The 21,665-nt window shown below is 40.9% G+C and overlaps 1 protein-coding gene across 1 annotated transcript in view; it reads left to right on the forward strand.

Annotated features, from left to right (window-relative positions):
• cubn (cubilin (intrinsic factor-cobalamin receptor)) overlaps positions 1-21,665 on the forward strand; it is a gene marked incomplete in the record, with an annotated part of 148,500 nt that overhangs the window by 99,925 nt on the left and 26,910 nt on the right. The window contains 2 exon segments of the mRNA XM_038723011.1: positions 5,144-5,312; positions 21,150-21,324. Coding sequence (XP_038578939.1) covers positions 5,144-5,312; positions 21,150-21,324 — 344 coding nt within the window.

Consider the following 21,665-nt stretch of genomic DNA (forward strand, 5'->3'; position numbering starts at 1 on the left):
GGAGTAACCATAGTCCAATAACTGTTATAAATCTGTATAATCCTTGTAAACAATGGTAATGTCTGAATTTGATGAGATTATGGAGCATGTGAGGGGATCTGTTATATTGGTAGGGGATTTTAATGCCCATAACCCATTATGGGGAAGTGATAGTAAGAATTATAATGGCGAGATAGTAGAGGACTTTCTGGACAAGTATGATCTGGTAGTGATAAATAATGGAAGGCCAACTAGGTTCCACATTGGTAGGAATACCAGCAGTTGCATCGATTTATCAGTTGCCTCCTCAAGATTATCCAGAATTAGAGAATGGGATATTATGGACAGATATACTATAGGCAGTGACCACTATCCAATTTTATGTAGGTTTGGAAGATGATTAAAAAAAGAAGAAGAAGCGATAATTCCAAAATATAAATTTGCTCAGGCGTATAGAAAATTAAGAAAGTATCCAATGGTGGATTTTGCAGTGGAATATAAGTGATTAAGGGCAGTAGCAAGAAGAGTAATTAAGAATGCAAAGAAAAATAGCTGGGGAAGATTTTGTGAAACACTGGGCCCTGAAACTCCTGTAGGACACTTGTGGTCAGCTGTGCATAGAATGTCAGGTCTGTATAAGAGGAAATCAATTCCGGTTTTACAGAAAGGTGGGGTGGAAGCAATAACCAACCAAGACAAAGCAGACATGTTTGTTGAAGCTTTTCAAGCAGTGCACAGTTCTGGTAATTTAGGAATTGAGAGCAGTGTAAAAAGGACTCATCTTTTGGCAGCTAATAAGTGGAAGCTGAACCAGAATTCTGATAATGAAAATCCAACCAGCTTGTATTTCTCCATGAAAGAATTGAGGGATGCTATTAATTCTGCTGCAGACACTACCCCCGGGAGAGATGGCTTATCATATGAATTATTTAAACATCTGGATGACTAGTACTTGAGGAAGTTCTTTCTCTGATTAATACTGTGTGGGGAGAGGGTTGCTTGCCAGTAGAATGGAAACATGCAGTTATAATCCCTATCTTGAAACCAGGCAAAAATGCAAGTGACCCAAGCTCATATCGGCCTATTGCATTAACATCAGTGCTTTGAAAAATCATGGAAAGAATGATAACAAATAGATTAGTTTACTTTTTAGAAAGTAAAGGACTTTTTACTGAATTTCAAAATGGTTTTAGAAAGGGAAGATCAACAATGGAGTCAGTAGCAGTTTTAGATCAAGATATCAAGAAGGCATTTAATAAAAAAGAAGTAGTGGTAAGTGTATTTTTAGATATTGAGAAAGCTTATGATTGCTTATGGAAGGAAGGACTGATGATTAAAATTTATGATCTAGGAATTAGAGGTAGAATGTTTAATTGGATTAAAGATTTTTTAATGAATAGAACAATACAAGTTCAAGTGTATGTTTGATGTAGATCAAAATGTGTTAAAATAGAAAATGGTACCCCTCAAGGAAGTGTCATAGGTCCAGTCTTATTTAATATAATAATAAATGATATATTTAGAGATATTGGAAGAGGGATGGGCAGTCTTTATTTGCAGATGATGGGGCTGTTACTGTAAAAAAATAAGTAATTAATAAATATCTGTTATAATCTTCAACTTCATTTATTTAAATGTATTTATTTATGTATGTGTTTTAATATTTTTGTCTGTTTTATTCTTCCTTTGTATTTTTTTACCTTATTTATTTTCACCCATGGTATTTATTTCTGCCTGTCCTGTTTACATTTCTGTATGCATTTCTGCCTCCTTATGCAAATGAGGAGGGGCTGTGTCTCAAGGGGTGAACTTCTCTCCTATTGGTGGACCAGTCAGACAGGAGAGCTCTAGGCCTTCTCTGCCTGCAGACATCAACGATATTGCTCCTCACACAGTCAGATGGCTTCCTTCAGTGCGCTGAGGTGTTTAGCAACTCTGTTTGAAGACAATACTACCAGCCATGTCTTCCTTCTCTTTTCACGTGGACACTCTGACCTACAGAGTTTTCAATTAGCAGAAAAGTGAGCTGTTGTTTCTGAGAGCCACATCAGTTAGCCGCAGCTAAATCTGGAGTGCACTCGTATTCGAGTATTTACGGTAAATGCCCCCACGGAGCAGCTCGTTGCTCTGCTGTTATCAGCTTCTGTTTCAACAAAAACGCTATAATAATATAATACATGTAATCTGTTAAGCTATGAGGAGAGTAAAAGTCCGTTAGCCGCTAGGCTAATTTATGTAGTGCTAACATCATATAGGCTAAAGCTCTTAAGCTAGTGGTGGTGACTAACAAATAAACTAATCTTAACAGTTACCATTAAGAAAAATTTTATGCTTCTGTTAAATGTGATTGCTATTAAGCCGTGTTTTATGTGTGGTGGTGAAGTCAATTTAAAGTTAACTTTACTGCACTTCACCAGTCGAAATGATTTAATGAAGGCTAACGTTAGTTACTGTACTTCTGTGTCTTACACAGAAAACACAGGAGGAGGCATGCGGAGAACATAACCCTATTCTTCAGAGGAAAAGAAGAAGAAGGCGAGCAACAAAGAAAACAATCCCCAAACAATAAAATAAATTCCTTTTATATTTCCCTGCCTTGTTTATGTGTACACACAGAGGAAGAATGTGAGAACAGCACGCATTTCATCGTTACTGTGTGTTAGAGCATGGGAGAACAGTGGATACTTTTAATACAGCCCACACCCCTAATACTGTGTAACTATAACAAGTAGAGAACAGAAGAAGATGTTCTTTCTTTACAACTGTCTGCATAGCTTATTCATATTGTGTAATGAATGAAAATAAATAGGCCTACTAGGCTCCTCTCTACTTTGACATTTAAGATTAGCTTGTTTGATCCACCTTCATACACATGTAACATTACTGTACAACTTGAGAAAGTTGAGTTGTTTTCTGCTCCAGCCTGCCTAAAAGAAAAGCGTTTTTGGGATTAAATGGACTTTATTAGCTGCTGCAGTGCAGGATGAACTCAGAACAGACCCATTTCTCACCTTATTATTCTAAATCATGCAACGAAGAAGAAGAAATGCATAATAAATCCTGGGACAAAATCTGTCCACAAATACTGTACAGCATGTAGTCTGATGAACAAGACTTGTGTTATAGCTGACTTGGGCAGTGAAATGTTGAATTTTTTTAATTCATGTGGTCATAGTTGTCCACAACTCAAATCAGAATATAAGAAGAAATGTTTTATACCACCTCAAGAAGGCTTCCTATCAGAAAGGTAGGAAGGTATTTCAAATGTACAACTGCAGTACTTAAATCTAAGTAAAGTAATTTCCCTGACATTTTTGTGTTATTTTACTTTTAATAGACGTATGTAACAGGTTTTATACTTCCTGTGAGTATAATCCAATCAATCTTATTTTCATACTGTATATCTGTTGTGTAATTTGATAAATGATTTTGTATGTGGTGCTCGCATCGTGTACTACTGAGACTTCATTGTCCTCTTCAGAGAAGACTCTGACTGCAACATGCGTCTTTGTAAAGAGAGAAACGGACAGAAAAAGTCTCTAACTCTGCCTGTCAGCTCGCTCTGCTCCGTTAAAACTGAATTTACCATACAGAATTGAATACGAGTGCACTCCAGATTTAGCTGCAGCCAGCTGACCGTGTGCTTCTCCCTATACCGCAGTTCTGTGTCCATGCATGCAGCAAACTGAAAGCACTGTCTGTCGGAGTGACCACATGAAAAGAGAAGGAAGACATTGCTGGTAGTATTGTCTTCAAACAGAGTTACTAAACACCTCAGCGCACTGAAGGAAGCCATCTGACTGTGTGAGGAGCAGCTCGTTGATGTCTGCAGGCAGAGAAGGCCTAGAGCGCTCCTGTCTGACTGGTCCACCAATAGCAGAGAAGATGACCCCTTGAGACACAGCCCCTCCTCATTTGCATAATGAGGCAGAAATGCATACAGAAATGTAAAAAGGACAGGCAGAAATAAATACCATGGGTGAAAATAAATAAGGTAAATAAATACAAAGGAAGAATAAAACAGACAATAGTATTAAAACACACACATAAATAAATACATTTAAAAAAGAAATAATTAATAAATGAAGTTGAAGATTATAACGGACAATAAATAAGGTAATTAAAATAGATATATACATTTATGTCTCCTTGTATAATTTAATTACTACCTACATTTATTTATTTACTTTATTTTTTTGTTTTTATTTATTTATTGAGCATTTATTTATTTCTGTATTTATTTCTGAATGTGTCAGGATCGGTCCTCCATACTCTTTGGGCCTCACGTTGACATCACATGAAGGTCATTGAGCTAAATTATGTGTTGAGGTGGGGTCATGTGATTGTCAGAGTCACATGTTAACTCAGGTGTCATTTGCCCATTTAGTTTGGTGCGTTTCGGCTGCTGCATGCAGACACGGATTTTACAGTAACCATGTTATTTCAGTGCATGTAAACACACTGAGGGCCAGATTTACTAACATCCTAAATAAAGAGTACTAAATTGCATGTGCATTCTAAAATATTGCATGTGTAATTGTAGTACATGTTATGGGTGAATTATTGTGTAGATGACAACAGGTGCAAACACAGTGGAGGTGTTTTTAATTTCCCTACGTCTTCTTTCATTACGACTGTGTCTCCTCCTCACAATGATAACAGCAGCCATCTCTGCGCAACACTTGGCGGTTTGCACCTTCCTTTCAATTGTATTAAATAAAAATGCTGTTGCACTCACATGACATTGCTTTTAGTCTTGTTAGATCACAATGCGTGTAGTAAATAAATGTATTTGCATGTTACCCTCCCATTACTTTGCACAATAAAATTGAAACGCCCCAAATTGTATATTCATTAAGACTAAAGTAGTAAATGAACAACTGTTAATATCTTGCATTTTTGGAAGACGTCATTCTGTGGGCACACCATTAGTAGATCAGCTTACATCTTAATTTGCTGGTGATATCAAGTTTGCACACGTTTTTACTCATGCAAACCTGGCCCTGAGAACGAAAGGTGAAAATGTTTCGGTTATAAAATTCAGTAATATTTTGTATTGCATACAGCTACTCTGTAAAATAAAGCTGTATTTGCTTCTCTGTGTCAAAGGTTTTGATCCACAGTTAATGAAACGGTTCATATTCATTCACTGCTGTCTCCACAGCTCAGGAATGGTCCGGATGCTTCATCTCCACTGCTCGGGGAACGTCTCTGTGGTTCGAGTATGCCATCCCTCCTTCAGACTACTGACAGCCACCTCTTTATCCACTTTGTCTCTGATGCCAGTAATGAGGCCTGCGGTTTTAAGATGACCTTTGAAGCCCACAGTCAGGGTACAGCCTCCACTCCCTTTTCTAATTCTTCTGTCACAGTAGAATACATCACATGGTTGACGTTCACACAGCAGTGTCATATAATGCCGTTAAGTAATCGATGACTCTTTCAGTGAAAAAAGAATTACAATGATGGCATTATTGGAACTTTTGATGGTTACAGTTAAGAGGGTTGAATGGAAAAGCACAGATGTTGATGGTATGACTCTAATGTGGCCATCACGAGTTCCTAGAGGCTTCCCTGTGGGCCAGTGGTGCAGTGGAACAAAGAAAAAGACTAGAATAGAGAGAGAGAGAGAGAGAGAGAGCTGTGCTGTGGTGGTCAGCTCTGTTGAGTGGGCCGTCGCTTCCCTCACGTCTCCCTCCCTCAATATTCACGTCTGGTTACCTGGCTGGGTCCCGCTGGGTCGCCTGCTCCTTTTCCCCCTCTTGATTGTTTTAACACGGACCCAGCGAGCAGTGAACTCACTTCCCATAACTAATGCATGTAGTTAGAGAATGACCAGATCCCACTGAGCCCAGTTTGAATTTTGAATATTACACTTCTACATGTAGTCACTGTAGAAAGACTGGAAAATTAAAAATGCCAATACCTGTACAGTGTAATACAATGCAGATGAACAGCGGTTATACCAGCTGCTTATTAACACTCTGTTTGTGCCGATGCTTTTGCAGTTATTTATAGGTTGACTCAGTTATATGCTAGATTCTGAGAATGTACGTTCTTGTGATAGTGATGTAGTGGACTAATGCAAAGATGTATTTCATCCACCTCACCATAGACCCAGTGTAAATAACAATTAAAATGTTATACAATTATATAAATATAGTTTTCTAATTATTTATGATAAAACATTCAAGTAGTTCTGTTTTATGTATCGTTCTACAAATAATCATAGTTCATTTAAGTTCATTTAAAAAATCAAATCTTTGTTGACTAGTGTGACATGGCTCAGGTGGTAGTATATCTCCAGGTGGGTTGTGGTGGGCTGGTCCGAGTCAGAGGGAGACTGTCTGGATCTATCACCTTAGAGCAGAGTGCTTTTTAAACTGTGAAGGCTCTTCAGGGGAATGCAGGAGAGGGGGTGGGGGCTAGTGCTAATGTAAAGCTAATGTGTGAGGCGCATGCTGATTTTCCAAGAACAACAGGAAGTTAGTTGCTGTAACACACTGGCCCGCTCACAGACTGATTGCTGTAAAGTAGCAAAGTGTTGGAGTAAAGCTAGGGATTTTCTGTATGCTTAAGGTCATCAACTAACTTAGAGAGCTTAGTAGCATTCTTTTTCTTAATATGTTTAAGAAATGAAAAGTAAAGACACAGCTCAAAGCTGAATTTGTTTTTATGTATAAAAAACTTTCCAAGAATGATAAGTGAATTTATAGCCAGGTCATGTAAGGGGTCTTTCAAAATTTTACCAAATATAACATTTTTCTTTGTTAGACTAGAAAAATTTAAAACTTTAGGGAACAACCAATAATGCACATCTTCCCGGAAAGCATTAGCAAAAGCAGTTAGCCTCTTTTTTAGAGAAAATTTTAAAAATGGAATTTCTGTGGAAAGAAGGTGAATATAATTCTCTAACAAATGTTTGCCTGATGATGAAGTTTGGTAATTTTATATTTATGAAATTGTGATCATTCACCAAAAGCAAAGAGAGATTAGGTTTCACAGTATTTTGAGATAAATTATATACCGACACACAGCTTGAGGAATTGCCTTGAAAACCTTGGCATACTGACCTCTGTCGAAAAGCTTAAATTTGGAACCAAAGTCCTCAAATGACAGAATGTTACCTGTACTGTCCAATAAGTCCATCACAGACCATATTCCTTTTTCTAGCCAAAGTGGGAAAAATATGGATTTATTTTTAAGTAACACATACCTGCAATTCCAAATAGGGGTGTTGTGAGGAGTAAAATTATGTTTGTACATCATTCTCCACTACAGTAAAACTTGTTGAGGATAAATTGACAGGGAGTTTTTTTTAGATCAAAGTCACATCGAAGAAGGAAATCAATGCCTCCTACCTTCATAAAAAATTTACTGGGAATATGAAACCAAAGTTGTTTTTCGTGAATTAAAAATGACCTTAACCAGTTTGTTTTAATAGTACCGTTAATGCACTCAGTATCAATAGCCTTAAGTCCACCTTCTTCATATTCTTTAACTATAGTGCCTTTCTTAATATAGTGGGTTTTCCTTTTCCAGATATAATTGAAAATAGCTTGGTCTATGGCTTTTATTGCATTTTTAGGAAGCGATAAGGAGTAGGCTGGGTAGATGAATCGATAAATGCACTCCATTTTTGTAAGAAAAATTCTGCCAATAATAGAGATATCTAGAGACCAGGAGTTTAAATAAGATTTGCATTTATCCAGATTATTCCAAATATTAAGATTATCGAGCAAGTCCTTATCCTTAGTAATGTGTATCCCTAGGTATTTAACAGCTGATTTTACAGGGATATTAGGAACTGATGTAAGGGTGGAATTGTGAATCGGAAAAACATCACATTTATTAAGGTTTAATTTTAAGCCAGATGCTCTTGAGAAGTAATCAACTGTATGAAGAACCTTAGGAATTTGGTCACTGTCTTTCATAAATATAGTCGTGTCATCAGCCAGTTGGCTGATAGTTAGTTGTTTGCCCAGCACTGTCAATTTTTCGAAATCTGAATGTTTAACCAGAATGGAAAGCATTTCTGCTGCAGCGATGAAAGCAAAGGGGAGATGAGGCAGCCTTGTTTAATGCCTTTGTCAACAGAAAACCTTGGAGATACACCTTGTGGTAACAACACAGTACTATTAGTATCTTTATATAGTAATTTCACTATATTTTGAACATTTTCACCAAAACCAAATTGTTCTAGAGTACGAAACATAAATTGGTGTTCAATCATATCAAACGCTTTGAAAAAGTCAAGAAAAAGGATAAAACCATCATCTTCAATTAAGTTATTGTAATCAAGTAAGTCAAGTACAAGTCGTATGTAATTGTGAATTGATCGTCCTTTTATGAACCCCGATTGTGTGTATGAAATGATTTGAGTGATACCAGTTTTTAGTCTGTTTGCGTAGATATGAGTTAAGATTTTATAGTCATTGTTAAGTAAGGTTATGGGCCTAAGATTGTCAATTAGCTTGGGGTCTTTACCAGGTTTGGGTATGAGGGTGATGATTCCTTGCTTCATTGTAGTTGGTAGAGTTAGAGTTTCAGAAACTTCTTTTAACATGTTGAAACAAAGGTCTTTCAGATGTTCCCAGAAGTGTCTATAGAAGTTACTTGTTAGACCATCTGAACCTGGAGACTTGTCTAAGGATAAACATTTCAAGGCATTTTCTACTTCATCCATTCTGATTCCAGCATCACATACATTTTTAAAATACTCGTCCACTTTAGGGATCCATTCTTTAGTAGGCTCGAAGAAAGCATCAGCAGCTGTACATGAATAAGAGGAAGAGTACAATTTACTGTAAAACTGAAAGATTTCCTTAGAAATCTTATTAGGTTATGTACATTCTTGGTTATCAATTAACAGAGTTTTTATAGTATTTCGTTCTTGTCTCTTTCTCTCCAATCTACAGAAATAGGCTGAGCTCCTTTCACCCTCCTCTATCCACTTCGGTCTTGACCTGATATATGCTCCTTTGGCCTTATTAATGTAAATGCTGTCCAGTGAAGACTGCAGAAGGATTAGTTTTTGTTTGTCATCTACATTTAATATAGGTTTATTACAAATTGTGTTGATTTCCTTTACAATTTCCATTTCCCTTTTTTTACTAGCTCTGCTTAATTTTTTGCTGTTTGATATGGAAATTTGACGTGCCTTGTATTTTAAGAATTCCCATTTCTCCCTATAATTTGTCAAATTACAGTCTTTATTTATATCACTGATTACTGATATAATTTCTTGACAGAATGGTTCATATTTAAGAAGGCTCGAATTGAACTTCCAATACCCTTTATTCTTTTGACGTGAATTTGTAGGAGTAAGAATAAGTTTAATCAAAGAGTGATCTGTTAAAGGTGCAGTGGAGATTGTGGAATTGGTTAGACCCAGTATCTGACAGAAGCCAGAAATCTAATCTAGATTTAACCGAACCATCTGGTTTGAACCAAGTAAAGGTTTGGCTATCAGGGTTAAGAGTGTGCCATACATCTCTTAGTTGAAACATATTACAAAACTCAAATAAAATAGGGTTGTAATGGTGCCCCTGATATCTTGAAGGATTTCTGTCAAGCCACTCATCAATCACCATATTAAAATCTCCTCCAAATATGAAGTCTTCAGTTTTATATCTTTGGCCTAGATCTTTAACAGCAATTGTCATTTCAGAAATTAATTAATACATTTTTATTTTGGTTATTGTTATTATACCCATATATGTTTCCCAATATCAGAAAGTGATCATCGACTTCAGACAAATTATCCAGTGACCATAAGAATCCTTCTTGGTAGTTACCACCTCCCCAGGAACATTATTTAAGAGTATGGCGACACCTGCTGACCTATTTGTGCCATGGCTAAAGACTATTTTGTCTCCCCACTGATTTGACCAGAACTTTTCATCTGTGTTGTTAAGAGTGAGTTTCTTGAAGAAGATAGCACTGTGATTTTTCATTTTTACAAAGCAAGAAAGATGATTTCCTTTTTATAGAATCTCGTAACCCCCTAGTATTAAGTGATACAAAGGATAACGTGGATTTCAAAAAAAACATACAGAAAATAGAATAAAAAAGTAAGACAAAATTAAAGCTGCAAGCAGCGTTGGGCAGGCCCTCGCACTTGTAGCGCGTCCGGGTGTGAGCCGGCCGAGTTGCATATTCTGGAGCTCTGCCGGTGCGGCTGTGAATTTGCTACCCGCATGAAGGTGCTATATGTCACTTCCTGTGTCCCCTATGTGGAGCTACATAGCACTTGTTGCTATGAATATAAATCGGTATTGGTGTGTAGATGTCTGCGGGGTGGGACAGTTATCAAGCACGTAAAGTTTGTTTCAGATGTGAGCATGTACACTGAAGTTACGACAACTTCCTGTGTCATGGCGAAGACTTGATCTTTGACGCCTCGCCACGGATACGGCCATTGATGAAAACTCGCAAATAGCACAACTTTTCATCTTCAATGCCTTTAGAAGGCACAGCACAAATTTGAAGTCGGTCGGACTAAATCCCTAGGAGGAGTTCGTTAAAGTACGAAGTGTGTAAATCATCCAAAATTTGACGTAAAATTCAAAATGGCCGACTTCCTGTTGGGTTTAGGGCATCGCTCCAAGAGGCTTTTTTGTGCGTCTGGACAAGATACACATACCACAGAAAATTCTTGCACGTAGGTGAAACGTGCTGCGGGGGCTGCTTTGTTAAAAGTCACTTCCTGTTGCCAGCAGGTGGCGCTATGACTGTGGGTGAATGTCGGCATGTACATGTGTTCAGGGCGGGACTCTCATCCTAGATGTACAGTTTGGTCCAGATGTGAGCATGTACACTGAAGTTACAACAACTTCCTTTTCATTGCGAATCATCGACGCCACGGACACGCCCATTGACGAAAACTCGCAAATAGCACAACTTTTCATCGTCAATGCCTTTAGAAGGCACAGCAGAAATTTGACGTCGATCCGACTAAATCCCTAGGAGAAGTTGTTAAAGTACGAAGTGTGTAAATCATCCAAAAATTTGACGTAAAATTCAAAATTTTGTGCGTCTTGATACGATACATGTCCCCAGAAAATTTCGTACATGTAGGTTGAACGTGAACGAGGGGCTAATCTTTTCCAATTTTCTAGGTGGCGCTAGCGAGTCATTTTGCCACACCCATGTGCGAAACTTGTAGAATACGAAATTTTTCACCGGTTCTGACATGTTTGCAAATTTTGGTGAGTTTTCGAGTATGTTTAGGCCATGTCATTTGGGCCTACTTTGCAGGAAAAAAAAAAAAATATATATATATATATTAAAGCTGCAAGCAGCGTTGGGCGGGCCCTCGCACTTGTAAGCGCGTCCGGGTGTGAGCCGGCCGAGTTGCATATTCTGGAGCTCTGCCGGTGCGGCTGTGAATTTGCTACGCGGTTATGACGCCGCATGAAGGTGTTATATGTCACTTCCTGTGGCCCCTATGTGGAGCTACATAGCACTTGCCGCTATGAATATAAATCGGTATTGACGTGTAGATGTCTGCGGGGTGGGAGAGTTATCAAGCACGTAAAGTTTGTTTCAGATGTGAGCATGTACACTGAACAATAATGTACCCAAACAATAAAATAAATTCCTTTTATATTTCTCTGCCTTGTTGTTTATGTGTACATACAGAGGAAGAATGTGAGAACAGCACACATTTCGTCGTTACTGTGTGTTAGAGCATGGGAGAACAGTGGATACTTTTAATACAGCCCACACCCCTAATACTGTGTAACTATAACAAGTAGAGAACAGAAGAAAAAGATGCGCATAGCTTGATCATATTGTGTAATGAATGAAAATAAATAGGCCTACTAGGCTTCTCTCTACTTTGACATTTAAGATTAGCTTGTTTGATCCACCTTCATACACATGTGACATTACTGTACAACTTGAGAAAGGTGAGTTGTTTTCTGCTCCAGCCTGCCTAAAAGAAAAGCGTTTTTGGGATTAAATGGACTTTATTAGCTGCTGCAGTGCAGGATGAACTCAGAATAGGCCCATTTCTCACCTTATTATTCTAAATCATGCAACGAAGAAGAAGAAATGCATAATAAATCCTGGGACAAAATCTGTCCACAAATACTGTACAGCATGTAGTCTAATGAACAAGACTTGTGTTATAGCTGACTTGGGCAGTGAAATGTTGAATTTTTTTAATTCATGTGGTCATAGTTGTCCACAACTCAAATCAGAATATAAGAAGAAATGTTTTATACCACCTCAAGAAGGCTTCCTATCAGAAAGGTAGGAAGGTATTTCAAATGTACAACTGCAGTACTTAAATCTAAGTAAAGTAATTTCCCTGACATTACTGTGTTACGCATGTAACAGGTTTTATACTTCCTGTGAGTATAATCCAATCAATCTTATTTTCATACTGTATATCCGTTGTGTAATTTGATAAATTGTTTTGTATGTGGTGCTCGCATCGGGTACTACTGAGACTTCATTGCCCTCTTCAGAGAAGACTCTGACTGCAACGTGCGTCTTTGTAAAGAGAGAAACGGACAGAAAAAGTCTCTAACTCTGCCTGTCAGCTCGCTCTGCTCCGTTAAAACTGAATTTACCATACAGAGTTGAATACGAGTGCACTCCAGATTTAGCGGCAGCCAGCTGACCGTGTGCTTCTCCCTATACCGCAGTTCTGTGTCCATGCATGCAGCAAACTGAAAGCACTGTCTGTCGGAGCGTCTACGTGAAAAGAGAAGGAAGACATGGCTGGTAGTGTCTTCAGAGTTGTTAAACACCTCAGCGCACTGAAGGAAGCCATCTGACTGTGTGAGGGGCAAGATCGTTGATGTCTGCAGGCAGAGTAGGCCTAGTGCTCTCCTGTCTGACTGGTCCACCAATAGCAGAGAAGATGACCCCTTGAGACACAGCCCCTCCTCATTTGCATAATGAGGCAGAAATGCATACAGAAATTTAAAAAGGACAGGCAGAAATAAATACCATGGGTGAAAATAAATAAGGTAGAAAAATACAAAGGAAGAATAAAACAGACAAAAATATTAAAACACACATAAATAAATTTATTTAAAAATTAGTAATAAATAAAGTTGAAGATTATAACGGAGAATAAATAAATAAGGTAATTATAACAAAGCTGAATAAGTAAAGGCACTAATTAAAATATATACATTTATGTCTCCTTGTATAATTTAATTACTACCAACATTTATTTATTTACTTTATTTTTTTGTGTATTTAATTGGAAGCTTATTTATTTATTGAGCATTTATTTATTTCTGTATTTATTTCTGACTATGTCAGAATCGGTCCTCCATAGTGGGGTGGGAGAGTTATCAAGCACGTAAAGTTTGGTTCAGATGTGAGCATGTACACGTAAGTTACAACAACTTCCTGTGTCATGGCGAAGACTTGATCTCTGACGCCACGCCACGGACACACCCATTGACGAAAACTCGCAAATAGCACAACTTTTCATCTTCAATGCCTTTAGAAGGCACAAATTTGAAGTCGGTCGGACTAAATCCCTAGGAGGAGTTCGTTAAAGTACGAAGTGTGTAAATCATCATCATGATATAGTTATAAAATATAACTTTTTGTAAAGTGAACAAACTTCAAATGTCTGAGTTGTAAATATTAGTAAATCCCTCCTGGGATGAGGCTCTCAAGGATGTGAGAGCATGAAGTAGGTGACATATTTTAACTTTAACTTTTGTCTAATCTAGAGTAACCCTGTTATCGTTGATGTAGCCCAAATGTCCTTTGTAGTGGACATTCTTCCCTGCCGCTCTGGCTTGCTCCATCTTCGGCCATGCAGCTGCGTGTGCCTCTCTATCAGTTTTACAGAAGTCCTGTTTGAAGTGGATTCCGATATTTTTGCAGACATTCATTTTTTGGACTGTTTTCAGATGGCATCACCGTGATGCCTCATGGTGAAGATCTGTCGGGGTCTCCCTTCATCCTGTCTTCCGAGGCGGTGAACAGTATCGACCACTGTTTCCATCGATGAGGCCCACTGCCGTGCGATTTTGGACAGAATACTGATGATTACGTCTCGGGTGTGCTCATTGTCTTTTTCTTTCAGGCCGTGTATTTGAGGTTCCCACTCCTCTTGTATCTCTCTAACTCTGTCACTCTTTCCTTTAGCTCCTCGTTTTCTTTAATGATACGGGGCATTTCTTTTTCCACAGCTTGTGTTTTGTCTTTGCATTCTTTGATGTCAGCGGCGTCCATCTCCACAAGTTTGTCAATGTTAGCCACCATGATGGAGTTCTCCCTTAACTGCTCACTGAAGTTATCAATTTTGGTGGTTAGCTTTTCTATAGCTTGGACCAGGGTTGTATGTGGGATTTCTTTCGTCTCTTGGGGCATTTTCATCTTTGCAGAAGATGTTGCGACTTTCTTTGGGGTAGCGGGGATTTTTCCTCTTACATTGTTGGTCGAAGTTTCCATCGGCGTGTAGTTGTGGTCACTCATGTTTGTTAGGCTCGAAGCTGCAGTTAGGCTAGCACCTGCTTTCCCGCTCGGTCAAAAGTTATTTGAGGGCTCAACTTCTATTTCACAGCGGTGCATGCACTTTCCAAAAGTCCGCTTTACTATTTTAAATTAGTTCAACTGTTAATACAACATTTTTTAGGTAAATTTCGGGGCAATTGAGCAAGAGCTTACAATATGCAGCCTGCCCAGTCCGCCATCTTGCCGGAAGTCAAGTAATTATACCAACAAAGTCACCTGTGCCCATGCAGTGACGTAGGGCGCACGCCACAGTATAAAACCCTCACAATCTGTTCCTTCAATCTTCTCGCATTGAGGAAACAACACAGGTCAATTTGGCTCGTCGCTTTTAGCCTTGTAACTTGAGGGTTGGTGCTTCGTATTCACGTCCACCAGAGGCTGTGATCAGCTGTTTTCTTGTTTTTCGGTTGCAAACTTTTCACACTCGGACGGACAGCGTTGGTCTCGCCGTTAAGGTTCCTGTTGAATAAGTTACTACTAGACAGGTAAGTAGGCTAATGTCTGTCTAGCCTTATTGTTAATTGTGTTGAGGGTCGGTGGCTCACCGGCTCGTCCGGTTTATTGCTCGTTTTTGATGTTCATGCAGTAGCTTAAAACTGTGGTGTTCCGCTTCTTCGCTGCTCTCGGGGGGATATTACATCGCTAATTTCTGTTAAGTTACTGGGGTAGAAGCGGTGTTATGTTAATTTCTTAGGCAGTGCTGGAGTGCACTGCTACTACTAGTGTTGGTAATTGTGTGCATCCCTTCAGGGCTTTGCATTCATGTATAGGGAGCTTGGAAGGTTGATGTCGATAGTGACACTGGCACGCCAGGTCTGGCTGGCGCAGTCCCCTGTGTCAGAGGCTTGTCGTCGCACCCTTCGTTCCCTTACTGTGGTGCTGGGTCAAATGTTTGGACCAGCGGCTCAGCAGGCACTAGAGCGCAGTGTTCAGGCAGATCAAGCCAGGAAGCGGTTTGCTGGTCTGAGGCGGGGCCCAAGTTCAGTTCCGCAACAGAGAGCTCTTGTGCCCTTTAGTCCCAGTTACACTCATCCGCCTGCTCACCCAGTTGGCCCTAGAGCATCTCGCTACTCTGCCCAGCCAGCCTTTCAGGTGCCGCCCCCCAGGGGCCGGTGGGGTCAGACCTGGGAACCACGGGGCTGTCGTCGGACTCTTCTCTCTGCAGCACCTCAGCTACTGGAAGAGGCAGACCACAGACCCTTGGGTGGTGTCCACACTGTCCAAGGGATACTACAGTTCCGACGGTGGCCGCCACCTTTCTGCGGTTTCAGAAGGTCTGTGGTCAGAGATCCTGCAAAATCCCTGGCCCTCTGCCAGGAACTTGCAGCCTTTCTAGAGAAGGATGCCATTGAGCCTGTAGAAAGGCATACACGGCTCGGTGGGACCTATTCAGTGTATTTTTTAATTCCGAAGAAGGATGGTAGGTTTCGCCCAATCCCGGACCTGAGGAGGCTGAACAAGTTTTTAAAGGTACTTCCATTCCGAATGTTACGGATGGCAGATGTCATCCAGTCAGTGAAGCGGGGGCCTGATTTGTGTCAATAGACCTGAAGGATGCCTATTTTCACGTGCCTATTGCACCACAGGCAGTTCCTGAGGTTCACCTTTTGATGACAGGCTTACCAATTCAAGGTGATGGTAAGCTCTCACTGGCCCCTCGTATATTCACGAGGTGCATGGCAGCCGCCCTTTCCCCGATGCAAGCCGCAGGGTTGACGATCTTGCTTTACCTGGACGATTGGCTAATCATTTCCCCAACTGCGGAGCAGGCGGTCAGGGACGCAGATATGCTCCTTGGCCATGTGAACCAGCTGGGCCTTACGGTGAACTACACAAAGAGCAAGCTTACACCCAGTCAGAGGGTAAATTACCTGGGTATGTCACTCGACTCTCAGTTAATGAGAGCCTTCCTTACCCCAAAGAGAGTGCGGGATATCCGGCAGCTTCTAGGTTGCTTTCAGAGGGGCAGGATTTTGAAATATGGCCTTTTTTTCAGGCTGCTGGGCATGCTGACAGCAGCGTCCATGGTCATCCCTCTGGGTCTTCTGTCTTCACGTCCTCTTCGAATCTGGGTCAACGGTCTCCACTTGGATCCCAAGTGGTGCAGGGGCGTCAGAGTTAAAGAGATAAATGCATCTTGCCGGGGGGGGGGGGGGGGGGGTTCCTCTGGGAGTGATCCCCTCCCCGTGGAGACAGACTCCTCTTTATCAGGCTGGGGTGCAGTCTGGCAGCGCGGAACCATCAGGGGCCGATGGAGCAGCCAAGAAGTTAAAGCACATAAAAAATATATAAATAAAATTTAATTGAATAAATGTGCTTGTGCTCAGAGCAATACATCTGGCACTGTGGCACTTTCTCCCAGCATTGAAAGGCCGGCATGTTGTCATCCGGATGGACAGCACCTGCGTTTCCCCACTTTCTGAGCCTCAGGGCCATACATCTCCCGGGCACACAGAACAGTGCGGCAGATGTGCTGTCCCGCCAGGGGCCGCCACAGGGAGACTGGAGACTCCACCAAGAGGTGGTGGAAATGATTTGGAGCCAATATGGCAAGGCAGAAGTGGATATCTTTGCCTCAGAAACATCAACACCATTGTCCCCTCTGGGACTCTCTAAGGGAGAGGACTGGTCCTTTAGAGCAGGATGCCTTAGCTCATGCGTAGCCAGCGTGCCTTCTGTATGCCTTTCCTTCACTCATTCGGGTGGCGCTGGAGAGGGTCCGACAGGGAGGCCACAAACTGCTGCCAGTGGCTGCCAGCTGGCCGGGGAGGCCATGGTTCCCAGTGCTTCTGAGGTTGCTCAGTGGGGAGCCATGAGAGACCGGACCTTCTCTCTCAGCTGGGGGGACGCATATGGCATCCGAATCCAGACCCCCTTCAGCTGTGTGTCTGCCTGGTCGAAGCCAGGACCCACTCCTGGCATCTTGTGACCAGTCAGTGATCAGTTCAACTGCTCAGTTACCAGCATTCTGTGTTTCCTGCAGTTGTTGTTGGATGGCGGCAGGTGCGCCTCAACATTGAAAGTGTATGAAGCTGCCATTTCAGCGGGGCACGTGAGAGTGGACAACCGCACAGTGGGGTCACACTATCTGTTTAGTCAGTCACAGAGGCTTAGACCATCAGGTGTCACTGTAGTGCCACCATGGGACTTGAAGGTGGTTTTGAGATCCTTGGGTCTGCCCCCATATGAACAGCTAGGACACACAGAGTTGAGGTGGTTGTCTGCTAATACAGCATTTCTGCTTGCTGTCACATCAGCAAAGCGAGTGGGAGAACTGCATGCCCTATCAGTGAGCCCGAGATGCCTCCGTTGGTACTGCATTCAGTCCACTCGGCTCATCTGAAGACACGGAAGAACTGTCACAGCTACTGTGTCCAGTTCGGGCCCTAAAGGCTTATGTGGAGGCCACTGCCGAAGTACGCAAGTCTGACAACCTTTTTGTTTGCTATGGGGGTTGTAGAAAAGGTGAAGCTCTATCAAAGCAGAGACTTTCCAATTGGATTGTGGATGTGATTATGCACGCTTATAGGTCGCATGGCCTGCCTGCACCTAGTAAAGTGTCACTCTACTCGGAGTGTGTCCACATCCTGGGTGGTCCTGAGAGGGGTCTCTCTGCATGACATCTGTACTGCCGCAAGCTGGGAGTCTTCATGTACCTTCGCTCACTATTACCGGGTAAATGTGGCTGCTCCCCACGCGGTGGCATTCCTGGTATAAGTCATCCAGTGCCAAAGCTCCGCTGTCTGGCGGTCAGGAAGAATGAAATAGAACAAGAGTTATGAATGTAACTACGGTTCTTTGAATTCTGGATGACCGCCAGAGTTGTCTGTCACTCGGAATCTGGGCGAGAAGATTCTGTAGGAACAGATTGCATGATGACTTGAGGGGTTTGTACTGGGGCGTGCGCCCTACGTCATCGCATGACCACAAGTGACTTTGTTGGTATAATTACTCAACCTGCAAATGCGAGATGGAGACATCCAGTGCTAAAGCTCCGCCGTCTGGCTGTCATCCAGAATTCATAGAACCGTAGTTACATTAGTAACTATTTACTACTCGATTTATAATACAGTACATGCACATCCAACGTTGATTTCCCTTTATAAATAACAATCAACTTGAAACTTGGCGCATGTGAGCCAGCTCCTTGTCCAATCCTTTAAACCCCAATAGTTGCCTATAAATGGTCAGTGAAACGCCCCTCATTAATATAAATATGTACAGACTACATGTAGAAAAGGACGGCAAATTCTGACAGAAAAGCTAAAAAAGAAATTTAACCCATAGTGACACTGACATTGTTTTTGGTGATGTTGAAGCAAGAAAAATTATGTTGTTTGGTTGGTAAAACACACATACACGCAGTGCTTGGAGAAAAGGGGGCACCAAAGCTCAGCCCCCTTGATAACGGATCTGCAGAAAGACGTGTCCCTCCTGAATAGTAACCGTTTTGGGAGGGGGACACATAAATTCACTCACACACACTGGATGACCCAGGTACATCATTTGGATTCCCTTGTTTGAAAAGAGAGTAAACCAAGTGCATTCCATTTGTGTTTACACAAACACTCAGTTAACGAGGCTGCCGATAAGTTAAAAGAAATATGACTTATGTGACATAAACGATACACTGAAAGATTCACTCAATTAATAGTGTTACATTTTTTCCATACCGTGTTTTTACAAGCAGCACATCACATCCACACGCTGGTGAACAGTGTTTGGCTTCATTACAATAAAGCAACGAATATCTGCGCTCATATTTGCTCAACTGAGTCAAGGAAAATGGCATCAGTTTAAATGTAATTTGTCCTACTGTTCACCTTAAGTATGAGAATAGATTGCACTGCATGCATTAATTGATATAATTCTAAATTCAGGGAAAATCAATCAAACGGGTGGTGTTGAAGTACGTCGACTTCACCGGGTCCGTTGATGAGAAGAGATCAGATGAGACAGTGCCTTAAGTTTCGAGACCTTTATTACCAAACCAAAAGCAATTGCAGATATATATCTGGAGACTCCTCACACCAACACAGAGTCTACTCTGAAGCAGTAAGCAGAGGAGTCTGTCTCTTCCTATGCAGCCTGACAATTTATAGAGGTAACTGTACCCAGAGTGGTGTGTCTGTGTGTCCGTGTGATTAGTGATATGGATGTGTGTGCTTGTGATTGGGTGTGGATGATTGAATCACCATGTATGGTATGTGTTTGTGTCAACACAACTTCCTCTTATCTAAGCCTCACAAACTAGTATTGCAACACAAGTTACATAAGTATAGTACATAAGTCATAAAGTCTTTCATCTGTTTTGCAAATGAACATATAATCATATAATCTTAAATTATTAAGTTTTATTGGCCTATAATAATCAGAGGTAATATTTCAATTTATTTTACACAATAGTATCTATTTGAAACGTTTCATCCTTCTGCCATGTGAGTCACCATTTCTGATTTCTCCAGTTTCTGAGCGTATGCATGCCTCAGAGTTTGCGTGGAGGGTATTGATCACAACCTTTGCTAAATGAGACCCCAGGTCCCTGGCGAATAAACCAGTAAAAATCCTACAAATTACTGTCATGTGAAAAATTCAAGACTTGGGCCAGATAAAAAATCTTGAACTTTTACCAACATGTTTATTCTCAACAGAAATAGACACCACTTAGAGTACAAAAGTTTCACAGGAGAGGGTCAGAGATTGATGTAAAATAGAGCCCCATTCTGTTACCAGAACAGAGACCAGAGTTGACATGAAGCCATGTAACAACTGACTTTCAACTTCTTCTGGACCTCCTTTTGTTGCAGGAAAGAGAGCCAAGAGATTTCTTGGCTCTCTTTCCTGCTCTGCCTGGATCTGGTAAAAATCCCAGATTTTTCATTTTCTGACCTTTCAGCATTTGGTGGATTATTATTTTCACTATGACTGTTGCATTCTTAGCCTGGCTACAATGCTTCCCCTCTCTGCTGTGTGTCCTTCTCTACCTCTGCCCAACAGCACACATGCCTGCTTACACACACACACACACACACACAAACACACACAGGTCCTTGTTGAGTTTTAACACTGTGATCTTAACTTTAGCTTCTACATTCCTAAATTCCTGGGGTGGGAATGATTCAACCTTAGATCAATAACCCCATCATTTAAGGCAATAATAATCAAACTATAACATAACTATGATTAAGATAAAAAATAACACTTTAAACGATATCAATGTAGACTATTATTGCTCTAATAATTAATAACAATTTAGACTATAATGCTCTAAGAATTTACACATCACTAATATGACTTCTTACATCTTGTTTATATCCCGAAAGCAAACTCGGGATCTGTAGTTCCAAAACATAGAGCATGATTAGTTGTTTTTGTTGGGTGGACGCAGTTATCTCGATTTTGCCTGAGCTCATCTGAAGTTAGAAGGGTTTCCTTTTCAGTCATTTGATTTGGTTGTGGGCTTGCTGTAATCGGTTGCACTTTAACCTTCTCCTCAATCACATTGCAGCTGATCACATGAAATTTCTCTCTTCTGAGATGTATGTGCAGTGCAATTCACATTCTTCCTGAAGCTCGTTGTTTCTATACCATTGATACCACTTTAAAACTATGTATTTACTATCAAGGTTGATGCTGGTCAATATTGCAAAGTTATTCTTTCTCTGTTTCCGCAGCATGTGGAGGCTTCATAGAGCTGAATGACAACGATCCTCCCGGGTATATCACTTCACCTAATTATCCTCTGAACTACCCCCAGAACATTGACTGTGTCTGGGTGGTAACTGTGCCTAACGGAGAAGCTGTCCAAATTGACTTTCAGGATGAATTCTACATTGAACCCTCTGGCAGGTATGGCTGCTACTTTCCTTTCAGGCTGTTATTTTTAGGGCCCGAGCACGACCGTGTGAGGTCCCTATTGAATTTGCTAAGATTATATATTTTTAGGGCCCGAGCACGACGGTGTGAGGTCCTATTGAATTTGCTAAGATTATGTTTTTAGGGCCCGAGCATGACCGTGTGAGGTCCCTATTGAATTTGCTAAGGTTATATATTTAGGGCCCGAGCACGACCGTGTGAGGTCCCTATTGAATTTGCTAAGATTATATATATTTAGGGCCTGAGCACGACCGTGTGATGTCCCTATTGAATTTGCTAAGATTATTATTATTAGGGCCCGAGCACGACCGTGT

This window comes from Micropterus salmoides, unplaced genomic scaffold, assembly GCF_014851395.1.
Source record: "Micropterus salmoides isolate LMB-PRFRI ecotype aquatic unplaced genomic scaffold, ASM1485139v1 Ms_hic_scaffold_1, whole genome shotgun sequence".
In the NCBI taxonomy this organism is placed as follows: Eukaryota; Metazoa; Chordata; class Actinopteri; order Centrarchiformes; family Centrarchidae; genus Micropterus; species Micropterus salmoides.